The sequence below is a fragment of the Ranitomeya imitator genome, chromosome 10, assembly GCF_032444005.1.
Source record: "Ranitomeya imitator isolate aRanImi1 chromosome 10, aRanImi1.pri, whole genome shotgun sequence".
In the NCBI taxonomy this organism is placed as follows: Eukaryota; Metazoa; Chordata; class Amphibia; order Anura; family Dendrobatidae; genus Ranitomeya; species Ranitomeya imitator.
In genome coordinates, this window is record NC_091291.1 from 123,537,145 (window position 1) to 123,555,318 (window position 18,174).

At 42.5% G+C, this 18,174-nt stretch overlaps 1 protein-coding gene across 1 annotated transcript in view; it reads right to left on the bottom strand.

The window, feature by feature from the left end:
- Positions 1 to 499: 499 nt before the first annotated feature.
- The window catches only part of ANKK1 (ankyrin repeat and kinase domain containing 1), a 67,787-nt gene continuing 50,112 nt past the window's right edge, over positions 500 to 18,174 (bottom strand). Inside the window, exons 4-8 of the mRNA XM_069742605.1 lie at positions 12,353 to 12,402; positions 8,998 to 9,153; positions 7,990 to 8,123; positions 7,030 to 7,069; positions 500 to 3,749 (exon numbers count right to left, since the gene is read on the bottom strand). Coding sequence (XP_069598706.1) covers positions 2,464 to 3,749; positions 7,030 to 7,069; positions 7,990 to 8,123; positions 8,998 to 9,153; positions 12,353 to 12,402 — 1,666 coding nt within the window. The 3' untranslated portion in view covers positions 500 to 2,463. The remainder of the gene's footprint in view (positions 3,750 to 7,029; positions 7,070 to 7,989; positions 8,124 to 8,997; positions 9,154 to 12,352; positions 12,403 to 18,174) is intronic.

Here is an 18,174-nt window from a genome sequence, read left to right on the forward strand (position 1 = left end):
CAGAGGATACAAAAGTGAACTGCGCGGTCAGCGAAAAACCCTTCAAAAAACCATCCTGAAATTACTTGAACTCATGTGCCAACTCATGGAACATGAGGAGTAATTTCAGCCCACTAGAGCAACCAGCAGCAAGGAAACACATATCTGCAAGCTGGACTAAGACAAAAATAAAGCAAAACGTGGAACAGGAAAATCAAAACTTAGCTTGTCCTGAAGATAACAGACGCAGGGAGCAGAGGTAAAAAGACACGCTGATTACATTGATAGCCGGCGAGGAAATGACAAAAAAGCCAGGTTAAATAGGAAACTCCCATAACCTGATGGAACAGGTGGACACCAGAGACCGCAGAGAACACAAGTCACCCAGTACCATCTGTAACCACCAGAGGGAGCCCAAAAACAGAACTCACAACAGTTATACACTATGTGGGAAAAATTATTAAGACGCGAGACATTACGCCAATAACTAGACCCAAAAAAAAGTGCTGCAAAAATGTCTCCAAATCAAAATCTTTATTAGTATGTAAAACACACACACACAAAAAAGGGCTGAAGAAATACTAAAGAGGGCTAAAGAGCATATTATATTATAAGGACAGAAAAGTAAAAAAGTATAAATATTTTAAGGTGCATTTTTGAAGAACAACGTATAGAGGCCTGCAAAAAAAAAAAAACAAGGAACAAGAGCCTTATGACAAACGTACGAGCAATACCCTGGCAGGGCTTGAAACTCACACTATGTATGTTCATCATAAGTTTCTTGTTCATTGCTTTTTAAGCAACCACGAATCCACAAAAAAATGGGAATCGGTCTAGATTCAGATAGAACCCTTGACAGCGCCATTGAGTATGATGACACAAATGGAGTTTGAATGGATTCCATTCGCATTTTTGTCAGACGAATAAATAAAAATAATCTACTACTTTATTATATCTATCGGAAAAGATGGGCACCGCTGAGGAAAAAAAAGCATGAATAGTCCAGCTCACCAGTAATCTCTGATTCCAGTCCTGTCCTGAGCACAAAAATCAACTGGTGTCAAAACACTAAAAAACAAAAGCAAGGAGAAAAGATCCAGTTCGACGGACATAAAAAATCTTGTTAAAAATTCCAAATAGCACCCACATAGGCTTAGAACAATAAAACATGCTGAAGGGTTTTGGGTGCGTCAAGCATCTTTAGTCAAGGTAATGATTTGGTCACCACTAAGAGTGCTCGATGCAGCAGAAACGCCTCAAGCTTCCATTGTGATTTTTATGTCCGTGGAACTGGAAAATAAATCATAATGTCCATTTGAACTCCAATAGTCATCGTACTCCATCGAACCCTGTTAAGGACTCTATCTAAATCCCATTTTTAGGGGAATCAAGGAGAACACCTGAAATTAGGGTCCAAATGCAATTGTAATGGCCCCTTATGTTGATCAGTATTTATCCCAAGACATGGAAAGTTGTTGTCATACATTACATATATCCACTATAGATAAATAATTGCTTATAAGTCAACTGGTCGAAATTTAAGTAATGCTTCTGATCTGTCTGACTCCTCAAAAAATAATGTACCGTATGTTGCCTCCATATGGCACATTGTAATTGAGGTATTCTACCTAGAAGCAATAGTTGTAGAAGAGAGTATTTTTTTTTACTATATCAACCAATGGACCATGCCATCAGGATTAACCAGAAAAAAATGTCTGTATGCCATCAGTCTATAGGTACCATTATTTGAACTTGTGTTTTAACTTTTATAGAACTTTATTAGATTTCATTTTCATACATTGCTATTAGTAATTAATATAAATATTTTGCATTCTAGAACACCCTCTATATTACAAAAAAACGAATATTTTACAATCACATACATTTTTAGCATTATTTAACCCTCATAGTCTGTGGTTCCTAATTTTCTTCATTTTATTTGAATTTATTTTTCATAGTTTAATACTGTATCAGTTATTGATTCATTTCCTAGTGATTTATTTGTTGTAAAGACTTGGTTATTCCCTCATGTTCCAGCTAGATCTGTGCCTCCAGAGAGTCTCTCAAAAGAGAAAATCGGATCACAAAAAAACTGACTCAGCTCAAACTCTGATCAGAGTTTGAGCCAAGTGTCATTACCATAATCGATCCAATTCTCTTGAATGAGTGAATCATCATTTGAGTGAGAAAGAAACACAGGGGCAGTGGCACAATCGTGCCTGTAGTCTGATCTGACCTGTCAATAAGTAGGACACCTCCACCCTGGAAACAGGAAGCCAGTTTGCAGAGATGCGGTGCACTACTTAAGATCTAGATGAGACCACCCCTTTAAAATTGATTTTTGGAGGTCCTAGAGATTGGAGACCGTATATGAAAATGCTAGGCATATTCTAGTAATATGCAATAACATTTTCATATGGAAAAACCTCTTTAAGACCTCCTGATTTCGAAATCCTTTACACCATATTGTTTCCAGGTTTCATATTATGACTGGAAATTAAGGTAAGGGCCTAAATCCTCTTCGGTTGAGCTGTTGGAGGACGTGTCTGGTCCTCCTTCTAGTAAAGAAATAATGCTGTGTTTTTGATTCCTTATGGCCAATTGTAATGGGGTACAACCACTGGTGTCCTCTATATTCTTCTTGGCGTTAGCCCGCAGTAAAGTCTTCACAATAGCGGCATTAGCATTTAGGACAGCCACGTGTAATGATGTCCAGCCAAACTTGTTTTGAGCATCTACATCAGCTTTGTTCTCAATCAGCTTAATGACGCTGCAAAAAGACCCTCTCTGAACTGCAAAATGAAGGGGTGTCCAACCAGACATTTCAGCAACATTTGGGTCAGCTCCCATATCTAGTAGGAGGGAAACAACCGAGTCATCGCCATAACGAACAGCCAAATGGAGTGGAGTCCATACCATATCTCCAGCGGCATCTACTTTGGCATCATTGTCCTTAAGCAAATGTACTATTTCGGCGTGTCCTTTGAATATTGCAAGGTGTAAAGGTGTCCATCCCTGCTTCGTCTTCAGGTTAACTTGGGCACCGTGCTTTATGAGATGTTTGCATATCAAGCTCTTGCCTTTCACAACCGCCATGTGTAAAGGTGTATAGTGACTCTCATCAACAGAGTTCAGATCGGCTCCTTTCTGTATCAAGTGTTGAACCACTCGAAAGTAACCTCGATCAGCGGAAATGTGGAGAGGAGTTCTTTGATTTTTTTGCTTGCTGTCTGGATCAGCTCCTTGGCCAATTAGAAGCTTGACAATATTATAGTGACCATAGCAAGAAGCTACATGGAGAGGAGTTTTTCCATCTATTTCTTGACTGTTTGGGTTGGATTGACGTGTAAAAAGAACACGGGCAACATTTTCAAAACCATTTTGAGAAGCCAAATGCAGTGGTGTCCAATTGTCCCGTTCCAATGCATCAACGCCTGCTCCGTGGTCTAAGAGTAACCGAGCTATACGATCATCTCCTCCTTGGGCTGCAAAATGCAAAGGTGACCACCTGTCTTCATCAGTAATGTTGACATCGGCTCCATTCTCTATTAGGCAAGAACATATGTCTGGTAGCTTTCTCTGTACTGCCAATATCAGAGGCGTAGATCCACTCACCGTGTGGCTATTAACGTTCGCGTTCAAGCTGAGAAAATGGTTCACCCTCTCATAGTTTCCTTCAGCCACCGCAAAGTGAAGCAAAGTGAAATTATTTTCATCTGACCAAGAAATATCGCTGCTTTCTAAGATTTTCATAATGAAACTGTCTGTAACTGAAATGAAAACCAATGGTTAATTCATTGAGGTATTGCTTTCAATTGGCATATATAGATCCCTCATGTTCTAATATTGTTTGCATCATTGAGCAGAAAACCATTAGGGCAGGTTTCTGAAAGGGAACCTTATAGCAAATTAATGCTGCCCGAATCTGACACAATGAATCATTTATTGGCTATATATTCAAGATGTGTATGCTTCAGGACTCATCCAGATGTCCATAGTTATCGGCCCGATCACGGGCCACAATACACATATTAATCGCAAGTCTCCAAACTTGGAGCATGACAGCTAAATATATTTCTAAGGTTTTCCCCATATAAACTATGGCCACTAGAATTAAGACCTCCTTTACAGGATACTTGAAAGCTGTAAAAAAGTCTTCAATCCCCTCTGCAGATCTAAAAAAACTTTCATTATGCTCACAGACGGTGCAATGAGGTCCAATGGGCGTCTGTGGTCTCGATCCGGGGCCTCCTCTCTTCCTTTACTTGCCGTCTTCCTGCTTAATTTGTGTGGATGACGCATTCTATGTCATCCACATAGTGTCCTCCAGGCTGAGAGCCGAGCAAAGTACTGTGTTGGAAATATGCCGGTTTTACTTCTGGGACATCAGCTCTCTTTGCGGATGACGCATTCTATGTCATCCACATAGTGTCCTCCAGGCTGGAAGCCGAGCAAAGTACTGTGTTGGAAATATGCCGGTTTTACTTCTGGGACATCAGCTCTCTTTGCGGATGACGCATTCTATTTCATCCACATAGTGTCCTCCAGGCTGAGAGCCGAGCAAAGTACTGTGTTGGAAATATGCCGGTTTTACTTCTGGGACATCAGCTCTCTTTGCGGATGACGCATTCTATGTCATCCACATAGTGTCCTCCAGGCTGGAAGCCGAGCAAAGTACTGTGTTGGAAATATGCCGGTTTTACTTCTGGGACATCAGCTCTCTTTGCGGATGACGCATTCTATTTCATCCACATAGTGTCCTCCAGGCTGAGAGCCGAGCAAAGTACTGTGTTGGAAATATGCCGGTTTTACTTCTGGGACATCAGCTCTCTTTGCGGATGACGCATTCTATTTCATCCACATAGTGTCCTCCAGGCTGAGGGCAGAGCAAAGTACTGTGTTGGAAATATGCCGGTTTTACTTCTGGGACATCAGCTCTCTTTGCGGATGACGCATTCTATGTCATCCACATAGTGTCCTCCAGGCTGGAAGCCGAGCAAAGTACTGTGTTGGAAATATGCCGGTTTTACTTCTGGGACATCAGCTCTCTTTGCGGATGACGCATTCTATTTCATCCACATAGTGTCCTCCAGGCTGAGAGCCGAGCAAAGTACTGTGTTGGAAATATGCCGGTTTTACTTCTGGGACATCAGCTCTCTTTGCGGATGACGCATTCTATTTCATCCACATAGTGTCCTCCAGGCTGAGGGCAGAGCAAAGTACTGTGTTGGAAATATGCCGGTTTTACTTCTGGGTCATCGGCTCTCTTTGGCCTTTCCCGGCTTATGTGCCTTACATTACTGGGCTCTGCCCTCAGCAGGGCAAATTGCACCCACACCAGAGCGCCACTGGGGGAAACTGTGTGGATGACGTAGAATGTATAATCCACACGAAGCAGAAAAGGAGGACGGCGATCGTAAGAAGAGATGAGGCGCCGGATTAAGACCAGAGATTCCCATCAGATCGGACTGCACAGTTTGTGAGTATAATAGCAGGTCTTTTGGGGGCTTTGCAGAGGGGATTGGGGACTTTTTTTACTGCATTCGAGAATGCTGTAAAAGAGGTTTTAGTTAAATAAATAGGGCAGCACACTGCGGCGCCAAAACATGCAAACTTGAAAAAAACGAAATTTGAACTGCATTACTGCACTAGAAATATGAAAAATGAGAGCTTTTAGCGCACAAAAATGGCCAATTTTATGTGTACCTCGTAGCCACGTTAAGGCATCTCTCTTATACGAGGTCCTACGCTTGACCTACCTCACTGAGAATAAACGTCTCCATCTGAATGGGTACATGTAGAAACCTCTTCTTGGACTCAAATTCTCTCTCTATGTGGAGGGGTATTGGACCTACTATAATTAAAACACCTGAAGCTAGGAGGCGGGGAGTGCACGATCAGAAGGCTAGAGAATACATTTCAAAAACCTGACCTGCACATCCAAACATAGACTGAGTGTGAACAGGTGCTGAACCCAGAGTCGCCAACTCGTATATAGTTAAATAAATAGGGCAGCACACTGCGGCGCCAAAACATGCAAACTTGAAAAAAACGAAATTTGAACTGCATTACTGCACTAGAAATATGAAAAATGAGAGCTTTTAGCGCACAAAAATGGCCAATTTTATGTGTACCTCGTAGCCACGTTAAGGCATCTCTCTTATACGAGGTCCTACGCTTGACCTACCTCACTGAGAATAAACGTCTCCATCTGAATGGGTACATGTAGAAATCTCTTCTTGGACTCAAATTCTCTCTCTATGTGGAGGGGTATTGGACCTACTATAATTAAAACACCTGAAGCTAGGAGGCGGGGAGTTGGCGACTCTGGGTTCAGCACCTGTTCACACTCAGTCTATGTTTGGATGTGCAGGTCAGGTTTTTGAAATGTTTTTGAAATGTAAAAGAGGTTTTAATCATGGTAGCCGTGCTATATATGAGAAAAACATAGTGACCGCTTCCCTTTAAGAGGAGCATGCCTCTAAATAGATTTTGTGCATCTTACTTCAGAGCAGTCTACATCAAGACTACATCAAGACGCCCCTGGAAGAAGCTGGTTGCGAAACGCGCGTTGGGGTGAGGTGGGACCATGTGCTGCAGGTAGATATGATTCTTATCTGTTGGTTTTACATACATCTGTAATATATGCATGCGATAGCAGCTAGGGATGTACCGGACAGGTATAAGGGGTATATATTAACTACTCTGCATTATGGACTACTGAATGTGATATATACGATTATATACTATTATACTATAAATTGGGGCAGTTGGGTAATTGTACTGCTTCTGACCCCTTCAGAGTAAATAAAAATACCAATGGTTGAACCCTCATATAATTCTTATTTTATGTAGAGTAAATACCATCACTATTTGCAAAGGTGTAACTATACGAGGCTCAGAGGATTCATGGCCCTTTTACCCAAGAGACACAAATGGAATGAAGTCCTCATGGCATCTGGACACCTCCAGATATGAACCATAAATGCACTCATTTCAACGAACCCTTACACTTCTCAATTATGCTATACAAATTGCAAAGAATCTTACCGCTGTATGAAGAGCTTGGAAATGATGCTTGCTGGCTGTCCTGTGATAATGAGACACATAATTAGTAAGTTATTCTTCTTCATCATAATTAATTGTCATAATGTCTATATCATAATGGTAATGAACCTGATGCAAGGAATATCCTTCCTGCCAGTAATGGGGCACATATTGACAAACTAGTCAGTGCTTGGATATGAGCATAATGCTATTGCTATGATTTCGACCAGAAGATATGAGATATTACTGCCTTGGTTTAGGTTATCACCTCTCTCTTTAACGGGGGCCTGACAAGAGATTACTTCTAGCCAAACTACGGCAGCTTGAATCAGATATTGGATGCACCGTTACAGCCATAGGTGTTGTACTCGTAAACACTACAACATTTCAGAGAAGGCATAGTTTGAAAAGCTGACCGGTAAATATTCAACTTAGACGATTAGTTCAAGGCAGATTCCTGGTGGCTTCACCCTACCTCGCTCCCATAGACTGGCTGGTCTCTCCTTAGGCACTCTCTCTATACATACCTAATACCTGAAGAAGAGGTGGGTTCAACTCAGAAATGCATCTCAATTACAACAATAATTGCAGCTTTATACAACAGTACTGAGCAGTGTAGCTGTGATTCCAGTTACGCATAACCTAAAACCCATAACAGAAAAAGCAGCCCCCTCTGTGTGTATGTCTCATTGCCCCTTTCAGAGACTCTGTTCCCCTTTATCTCAATAGATGTAAATGTGCAGCTGTATTCTGATCCCTTCGTTTAGCTGTTTTCCAGGTGGCGGAGAGGGGAAAGGGATGGAGAAGTGGTTAACAGGTTGGGAAAGAAGCATATATTTTTGATAAGATTAATATGCGTTTCTATTTTTTTTTTTTTTTGCTGTTACTATTGATTGGAGTCAAAGTATCTTGGAAAAGATTAACCTCAATAGACATTCATTGGGGCCTAACGACTTTACTTACATCACTGTATCCATTATGTAATACTGCAGCTGAAGACTTCAGAGGAACTTGTTCAGCTTTGGGTACAGATGCTTCATGTTCTGGCAGAGGACTTTGCACTAAGCAGAGTAACATGTGGGATTCAACCATGATATCTAAATAGAGAAAAAGAAGCAATGAGTTCTCAAATTTGTAACTGGGGCCATGTCAAACTCTGTTCCCAAAAAGTGGTCCAGACTACACAGCTAGACTCCTCTTAAAGCACGACTCCAGCATTTTTTTGTTTTAATTTTACCACTGGAGTGGTGCTTCTAATCTAAGGTCCTTGACCCTACTCTTATAGTCCCCTGCCACCTTCTTGCCCTTCTATCGTCGCTGCTCCCGTCACTGTCCAATAGTTTGTGACCTGCTGGATCTTTCCAGTGTTTTGTAGAGCAAGTCAGAGGTTACAACTCAATAGAAGTCTCCGAGAGCAATATTTTGTCTCTCAAAGATTTGCATTGGGCAGCTTGTGATGTAACTTCTGACTTCTGGCCAGTCAGAAGTTACGGTCACAAGATGGCACTATAGAACCGGAGTGGAGCGGAAAAAAGGTAAAGATGCCGAAGGGTGAGTATAAGACTGGGGGCAGGGACCTTCGATTAGAAGCACCACTCAAGCGCTGAAAAAAACTTTTGTTGTGGTGCTTTAAAGGGGGCACTTTAGACAACACAACCAGACTATTACAGCGGATACTAAAGACAACATTGATCAATAAAGCACCAAACAATTCTATCTACTATCTACCATCATGGAAAGAAATTATGTTGTAATATTTTACAGGGAAATGTGTCTGCATGTGGTCAATCAATCATTAGGATGTTAGGATAAGCCATAAAATTTGATTGGTGAGAAATTGAAACCCTAGCAAAATTTGCAGATAGTTTGGTCACGTGTATTATCAGTAGGGATATCCATGTAAATTTATGGCTAGCCACATATATACATGGATACGGTGCTCCACCAGCCATAAAATAAGGGAATACAAACCAGAAAAACTTGGTCGTTTATTGGCATCCTGGTTCCAGCATCTCTTCATTAAGTCAATCATCTGCTGACATTCCACAGGCGCATCTTCAGAAATGTCCTCCACAGGAGGCCGCTGCCCCGCTGCCACCTTTACTATCACAATCATCATGCTCTGACCTCAAAACAGAGAGATCGGTACATCAAGTTAGAAAATTACGTTCTAGATTTTGATGTTCTCAATAATTATAGGTCAAACAAACCAAAGTAGTCTCCAACAGCTGCAATTATTTTAGTAAAATATTAAACTATTCTTAAGTCATTGATGGCATCTATATATATAATTGCCTAAGGGTTTTTCCGTATGTCTGTCTGTCTGTCTGTCTGTCTGTCCTGGAAATCCCTGCTCTCTGATTGGTCGAGGCCGCCAGGCCTCGACCAATCAGAGACCGGCACAGCATCGACGTAGAAATCCCGCATCTCTGATTGGTCGAGGCCAACAGGCCTCGACCAATCAGCAACGGGCACAGCGACGATGATGTCATAAAGGACGTAGAAATCCCGCGTCTGATTGGTCGAGGCCGCCAGGCCTCGACCAATCAGCAATGGGCACAGCGACGATGATGTCATAATGGTTGCCATGGCGACAATGATGTCATAAAGGTTGCCTCAACCAATCAGCGACGGGCACAGTCTGCCGCAAATTCTGGAATCATCATTGTCCATATATTACGGGGACATGCATATTCTAGAATACCCGATGCGTTAGAATCGGCCACCAGGCCTCGACCAATCAGCGACGGGCACAGTATCGACGTAGAAATCCCGCATCTCTGATTGGTCGAGGCCGCCAGGCCTCGACTAATCAGCGATGGGCACAGCGACGATGATGTCATAAAGGACGTAGACAACCCGCGTCTCTGATTGGTCGAGGCCGCCAGGCCTCGACCAATCGGCAACGGGCACACCGACGATGATGTCATAAAGGACGTAGAAATACCACGTTTCCGATTCAGCGACGGGCACAGTATCGACGTAGATGTCATAATGGTTGCCATGGCGATGATGATGTCATAAAGGTTGCCTCGACCAATCAGCGACGGGCACAGTCTGCCGCGAATTCTGGAATCATCATTGTCCATATACTACTGGGATATGCATATTCTAGAATACCCGATGCGTTAGAATCGGGCCACAATCTATATATATAATTGTCTAAGGGTTTTTCTGTCTGTCTGTCTTGGAAATCCCGCGTCTCTGGTCGAGGCCTGCCGGCCTCGACCAATCAGCGACGGGCACAGCATGGCGACGATGATGTCATAATGGTTGCCTCGACCAATCAGCGACGGGCACAGTGTGCCGCGAATTCTGGAATCATCATTGTCCATATACTACGGGGACATGCATATTCTAGAACAGAGGTCCCCAACTCCAGTCCTCAAGGCCCACCAACAGGTCATGTTTTCAGGATTTCCTTTGCATTGCACAGGTGATGCAATTATTACCTGGGCAAGACTAAGCAAATCCTGAAAACATGACATGTTGGTGGGCCTTGAGGACTGGAGTTGGGGACCTCTGTTCTAGAATACCCAATGCGTTAGAATCGGGCCACAATCTAGTATAGAATAAGTGTGCTGAAAGGGAACCTGTCATCAGATTCATGCTGCCTGAATGACTTGGTTCCATGCCTCGTGATTGCAGCCAAGAATGTTTTAGTCTGGAATGGAAAGTTGAGTTGTTTCAGAGTAAACAGACTTTCGAAATCCACCCAGGAACTAATCCGCCCCATTACAGTTGATTGATGGGTTTTTCCTCTACATTTTTTTTACATAGGGAGATACCTGTCGGTCAAACAGATCAGGGCAAGGAGAAAAAAAAATCTTATACTCCCCTCTCCATATATCTCGCGCTTTCACTGCTCCTATGTGTACTTCTGCCTCCTATTTTCTCCTCTCTCCGGGACTCCGCCACTTCACTAGACTCTACACCATCTACAGTGAAGTAATGACATGTGTCACACTTCATGCAGTCATGTGCTCTGGAAGCATGTCATGAACATTAATTAGGTGCATCACACCCCACATAACAGCTGTGGGGTCTAGTGAAGGACAGCAGTGCCAGAGGACAGGAAAGAGAAGAAAATAGTAGCTAGAAGGCAGAAGAAAGACAGCAGAAGAGCTGATTAGAGGACCGGTTGCAGAGGGAAGGGCCACAAAGTGGTGAGCTTAAGGGGTGTTCCTTTTTTTTAATCCCTTCATATCTGGATTGAATTTTGGCGTAGAAATTTTAATTTCAGCAAATTTGCTCATCTCTAACTGTCTAGGGGCATTTTTTGATCTCATGGTCACTGTATTGCTGTATTATTTTGAGCACAACGGTGGAGACTTATCAATCTTTCTACATCAGTTTTCTGGTATCAAAGCAAAATACAAAATGTACTACTAGGGGGTATTTCGACACAATTTTTTTACACTTTTTGCCTCAACTCTGTCATCTTTCGAAAATGTTGGGTGGGTTTTTTTTTAAGTGACAAGGTCAATCATGATGGATTAAATATTGGGTGACATTCACCAAAAACTGGTGTAAAGTGTAGCAGAAATCTGTGACATCTCTACTTAGGCAGGCTCACACCTCTCATACCTTTTGTGCATCATTTTGTATGTTATTGGAGTCATACAGTAAAGGTACCTTCACACATAACGATTTTGTTAACGATATCATTGCAACGTCACGCTTTTTGTGACGTAGCAATGATCCCGCTAACGATCTCGTTATGTGTGACAGCGACCAACGATCAGGCCCCTGCTGGGAGATCGTTGGTCGCTGGGGAATGATCAGGACCTTTTTTTGGTCGCAGATCACCCGCTGTCATCGTTGGATCGGCGTGTGTGACGCCGATCCAGCGATGTGTTCACTTGTAACCAGGGTAAATATCGGGTTACTAAGCGCAGGGCGGCGCTTAGTAACCCGATATTTACCCTGGTTACCATTGTAAAAGTTAAAAAAAAAAAAAAAAACACTACATACTCACATTCCGATGTCTGTCACGTCCCCCGCCGTCAGCTTCCCTGCACTGACTGTCAGCGCTGGCCGTAAAGCAGAGCACAGCGGTGACGTCACAGAGCCTCCAGAAAGGCTTAAATAAAATCAATACTCCAAACAATAAATGCTGAATTTTTGTCAACCCTGTTCCCTAAACACCGTACCTTCCAATCCTAAAATAATTACACAGCTTTGATTTTGTTTTTTCTTTGTGCCCCTTCCAAATATTTCATTTTGTGCATTCATTGTATATTTACACGCAATCCAATTTCCATTTAGGCAAACACATTTTCAGAAATTTAAATTTTGACATAAAAGGCTTAAAAAAGAGATTTACCTATGAAAGGCTTTTTCTGAGTCAGAAGCTCCCACATAACAATTGAATAGCTGAAAAGAAAGCAAATACACACAATAAAGAATATGTTTGACAGAAACAAGATTCTTCTGCTTTGTGCCCGATTTACGCTTTTCAGAATAGTTAAGATATTCCAAGTGTTTCCAGCAGAGACACAAAATACAAAATAGTGATTCATCGATGAAGACATCAGATTTAGGGGGAAATCATCTGTAAGGTGTGATCAAAGGAGGCTATCGGATAAAGGAAGGCAAGGCAATTTTCAGGAAGCGTGGAACCATTCGAGAAAAAAAAATCAGTAAATTATGGAAATATAAGGTAATAGAGTTCTGTATGGCAAAAAAAAAAACATTTCAACGTGTTCTAAATCTATGATTTATAAGAAATTACTGTCCATAAATTCTGCTCAAGTCCTCAACTGCCAGGACTCTTTAGGTTCCTTTTGTGCCATAATGACGTCGTAAGACTACAATGACCAGTCACTGTGAGTCATTGAGACATTTTGCTGAATTTAAAGATAATTGTATTGTAAAATGTATTTTTTCCAAAGTGGGAGAACTTTGGGAGATTTCTTGCTAATGAAAACCTTTTAATGCTAGCCTACTAGTGTTTAACATCTTAAATCATTGACGTTGGTTTTGCGAAAGAAGTTGTTCTACAACATCAAAAATTCTCGAGCGGTTCGAAATCTAAGTTATGCGAAATTACTAATATTTCATTTTCTGAATTTCCCTGAAAAACTGACTTCAGACGATGGAATCTGATCTCTCCGGCTTTTCAAAATGTCTTTGTGTCTGCCAAGACAGAAAAGAGGACTATCTTGGCTAATAACTTTAGCCTATCATCCAATCCCTTCATTATATCGCAGACAAGCTTGGAAAATCTAAGCATTGTGGCAAGTTTATTATGCAGCTCTGGCAAAAATTAAGAGACCACTGCAAAATTTTCAGTTTGTTTGATTTTTCTCTTTATAGGTATAATTTTGAGTAAAATGTAAATTGTTCTTTTATTCTATAAACTACTGACAGTCTCCGAATTTCCAAGCACTAAATTTTGTATTAATTTTCAGAAAATGAGAACTGGTCAAAATAACAAAAAAATGCATTGCTAGCAGACCTAAAATAATGCTGAGAAAACAAATTCATAATCATATAGAAAGAACAATACTAATATTTTAACTCCGGCAGAGTTAAAAAATCAATATTTTGTGGAATAACCATTTTTTTTATTTTAATGACAGATTTCATGCATCTTGGCATGCTTTCCACCAGTCTTTGACACTGCTTTTCGGTGACCTTATGCCACTCCTGGAACAAAAATTTAAGCATTCCTTTGTTTGATGGTTTATGACTATCCGTCTTCCTCTTGATTACATTCCTGAGATTTTCAATGGGGTTCAGGTCTGGAAATTGGGCTGGCCATGACAGGTATTTGATGTGGTGGTCCGTCATCTATGCATTGATTGACCTAGCTGTGTGGTATGGCACATTGTCCTGCTGGAAAAAACAGTCCTCAGAGTTGGGGAACATTGCCTGAGCAGAAGGAATCAACTGTTTTTCCAGGATAACCTTGTGTGCTGTTTGATTCATACGTCCTTCACAAATACTAACCTGCCCAATTCCAGCCTTGCTGAATCATCCCCAGATCATCATGGATCCTCCACCAAATTTCACAGTGGGTGCAAGGCACTGTGCCTTGAATGCCTCTCCAGGTCTCCGTCTTGGCTCTCCTTTGCTTCTCATTGATGAAAGGCTTTTATGTAAGTCTACATGACTTGAGTCCTGCCTTTAGGAGCCTGTTACAAACTGTTCTTGTCATGCACTTCACCCCAGCTGCCATTTGCCACTCCTTTTGTAGGTCACTTGATGTCATCCTGCGGTTGCTGAGTGGTATTTGAATAAGATGACTGTCATCCTGGTCAGTGGAGAGTCGTTTTCACCCTCAACTGGTCTGTAGCTTTGTTGTCCCTAATGTCTGCTACTTGACCTCGTTGTAATTGACTGCCGTCTTAGAAATTTTAAGGATGTAGGCAACATGACGCTCAAAGTATCCTGCTGCTTGTAAAGCCAGAATTAGGCCCTTCTTCTCTATATTAAAGACTTTTATTTTCAACTTCTTTGGCATGGTTAAAAGTTATTTTTTCATTCCTATTACTTTTGGGATATTACTAGCACTTGTTTTGCCATCCAGCTTGTTCTATTGCAAGAGAATTGTGAACACCATACCTGGGTTTTTTTTATACTTTCCTTCGTTAACGAAGATTTGGTTCAGGTGATCACCTAATTAGAATGAGGTGTACTCTGGTTTGAATTCAATGGACACTGGAATGGAATGGCTGTCAGATATGTGGAGAAGCTGATTTTTATAAAACTGTGCAGTGGTTTCTTAATTTTTGCCAGAGCTGTATATTTGTAAACCATGTAATTTTATGTCACTGGACAACACCTTTGAATGTTCACCCATGAACACTAATGAGCATAGACATGGAGCTAAATGATAAAATTTCTTGTCCTGTTTTTTTGTCAGGAGGAGCGGGTTTCTGAGAGTGCTGAAAATTGTGCACAACATCGGGCAGTAAAGCTCAGCTCCTGCATGAGCGCACATACTGTGCATCCGGAGCTGAGCTCTTCTGTCTGCTGATCTGATCATTTTTGCACTCTTTCATCTTTTGAGCAATCAGTGGGCATTTCAAAACATAGACCACTACCGATAACCAAAGAGTTAAAGGGGCAACAAAATGTTTAAAAAAACTTTTTTATAACTTTAAGGTAAAAAAACACCATTGTTTTAAGTTTTTTTTTCTTTCTAACAGCTGCCAGTCCTTTATCAGAGCCGACATCTGAAACTTACAGGATATTTATAACTAATAACGGAGTTCTTTAGTAAACTGGCAATCCTTAAGGGAATGTGCACCAATAATGGATCAATGGAAGTCCACAGGCAGTAAATAAATGGGGCAATTACATGGGCAATAATGCCTTAATGAGTATGCAGCGCCCCAGGGTCCTGGTTGTTGCAGTAATATCATTTTCCTCTAGGGGGGAGTGATGTTATGTTTGGAGGCAATGAAGGAGATCTCTTTACCAGGTATCACAATCATCCAACACATTTCATACTCCAGTCCACCAGGGGGAGCTATGCTCCTATTTATTAGGGCACTCTTCACACTTTGGTAAAACTGGTGGCCTGGAGAGGAAGTTAGGCAGTTGCTGGCTGAGCTTTGCTCAGGTAGTTGGTTCCTGACAGGGGTGGGAGCCTGTCAGAGGCCCAGACAGAAGGTCACGGAGCTGCGCCTGCCCTAAGTGCGGCAGTTCCTAAGAAAAGACACGAAAAGAGAACTGTATTGTACAGAGGGTAAAGAAATCATAGCAAAGGAGTGGATACCAGAAGGAGTTCTGCCCTACACAGGCTGCCCACTTCTGAGGCGCAGGATCCCAGTAGCCGGAACACCGAGGGAGCAACAGTCCTTTATGCCTTGCTCCAGAGACTGGCAGGACAGCTAATTGCAAGTTACTGATCCGCCCTACACCCAGGAGGCACCCGCGAGAGGCTGGGGCATGATAGAGTCCCTGTAAAAAGCCTCAAGCCACCGGTCATACGGGTTTGTCCTATCCATCTGGGGGACAGAGAGAGAGACATAACATCTACAACATCTGTGAGGACTTTATGAGACGCTTAGCAGTAAGGCATTACAACACCAAGGCGCTAGAGGAAGGCTACTGATTTCTACTTGGATAAGGGGACTCTGGATTTGCCTCCGAACTGGCCAGACTCTGCCTGCCCTGTGATCTGGTGCTCTGGACTGTGGATGCTGAAGCCTTCAGTAAAAGGTAAAGAGACTGCAACCTTGTGTCCTCGTTCTTCACTGCACCTCACACCATCCACCATCTACGCACTGGGAAGCCCTGGGGATATCCTTCACCTGTGGGAAGGTATACCATCTAGCTGCCATAACATCACCCCAGCGGACCCCTTAAAGCAGCATCGGTCACCCTGACCGAATACCACAGGTGGCGTCATGGACATTCACTTTAAAGACCTTTCCCTTTTATCAACAGACGTCCCAAGGGCCACAGACCGGGTCAGACACCGTGACATCCCCTGAGAACCGAAGGACCCGGTACCATGTACCCCACTGCCCATGGGGGCGCTCCAAGTATGTCCCACCTAGTGCCTTCAGGAGCACACTGCTCCCATGCATCCCGATTTTTGAGGACCGTGCGCTCTTGATGACTGACAGTTCAGACCAGTGACATGGTTGAACCACTGACTCCAACTGTGCATTCTACTAGAAATGACACATACTAATTGGGAGTCTCTGTTGCTAATTTTGTTTTGGTAATAGCAGCAAGGATGGATATTATTAGAATAAAACGTAACTTTTAAAATGTATCATGTAAAAGAGGAGAAATGCAACACTAACTACAGGTGCTAAACAGAGAAAATGCAAAAAAGTGCTCAATAAAACCAGAGCACATTTTGATGAGCCATCCAATGTCCAAAGAACAGCATGGATGGAGTGGGGGGGTTATTTTGCTCATATACTACCCTGTCATGCCCCATGCAAGTCTCATGTCCTGACAAGGTCAGCACCCAGGTGTGGTCCTGCCCTCACTAGTGTCTCTTAGTTCCCTCCCAACGCATTTTGCCAACCAGTTTAAGTAGACTCATCAGGGGAGCATTAGTAATTCTTGGTAGTGAATGTATGGTTCCAGAATATAGAGCCCAAAAAGCAGAGTTACAGGACTCGAGGTGCTGAGGAGTAACCCGGGTTAAGAGATATCTTCCTCTGTCGGCAGAATGCTGCCTGCTTAACAGAGTAAATGTTGAGGCGCTAGCCCTATACCATGTGGATCTAAATACCCTGTGGACCACACTTGAGAAGTCCCAGTGGCGTCTGACATCACTCCTCCCTCATGCTCACCAGTGATTGCTAACGTCTCACAGCAGTCCCATCATATTTGGCCATCGTATCCCATTTCATTAGCATTGTGCTAGCCTCTCTGATGCATATGTGTTCTCCTATCCTGATCTCTACGAATAAACGCCTTCACCTGCAGCATAGCACTGCTATATTGCGGAGTCCTTGACTAAATTCACAGAGTCCAAACCTGGCTCAGTGAGGCCTATAACTAATGAAGCCAAATACCAGGCAGTGATAACATTGTCAGCGAGATCACTGATGTGCGTGTTGTTCGGAGAGGGAGTCCACTCAACGCTGATTGCCGAAAACATGATTAGTCTTTATGTTCTGAGGAGCAACCGAAAACTTCCTGTAGTGTCTACCTTTTGATAGACCAGTGAGAACATTGTTTTGAATGTCTAACAATAAGAATCCATTGGAAAGAGCCAGTAAGTCCTTGGCATAGTGGGCGGAGGTTGGCATCAGTAGGATGTGTAATCTATGACATCTACGGGCTCAACAAGGATTCCCCGCACACCTGCCTGTGGGCAATGGTCACCACATCAGTAGGAGGTGTAATCAATGATGTGTGTTTCTAATAATATCCATCCTTGCTGCTATTACTATTGACTGATAGGGTTCCATATCTCGCTGAGGATCTGTTTATACCAAGGAAGGTGACGGGCACAAGGGGGCATTCTTTGCGTCTGGAGGAGAGAAGGTTTTTCCACCAACATAGAAGAGGATTCTTTACTGTTAGGGCAGTGAGAATCTGGAATTGCTTGCCTGAGGAGGTGGTGATGGCGAACTCAGTCGAGGGGTTCAAGAGAGGCCTGGATGTCTTCCTGGAGCAGAACAATATTGTATCATACAATTATTAGGTTCTGTAGAAGGACGTAGA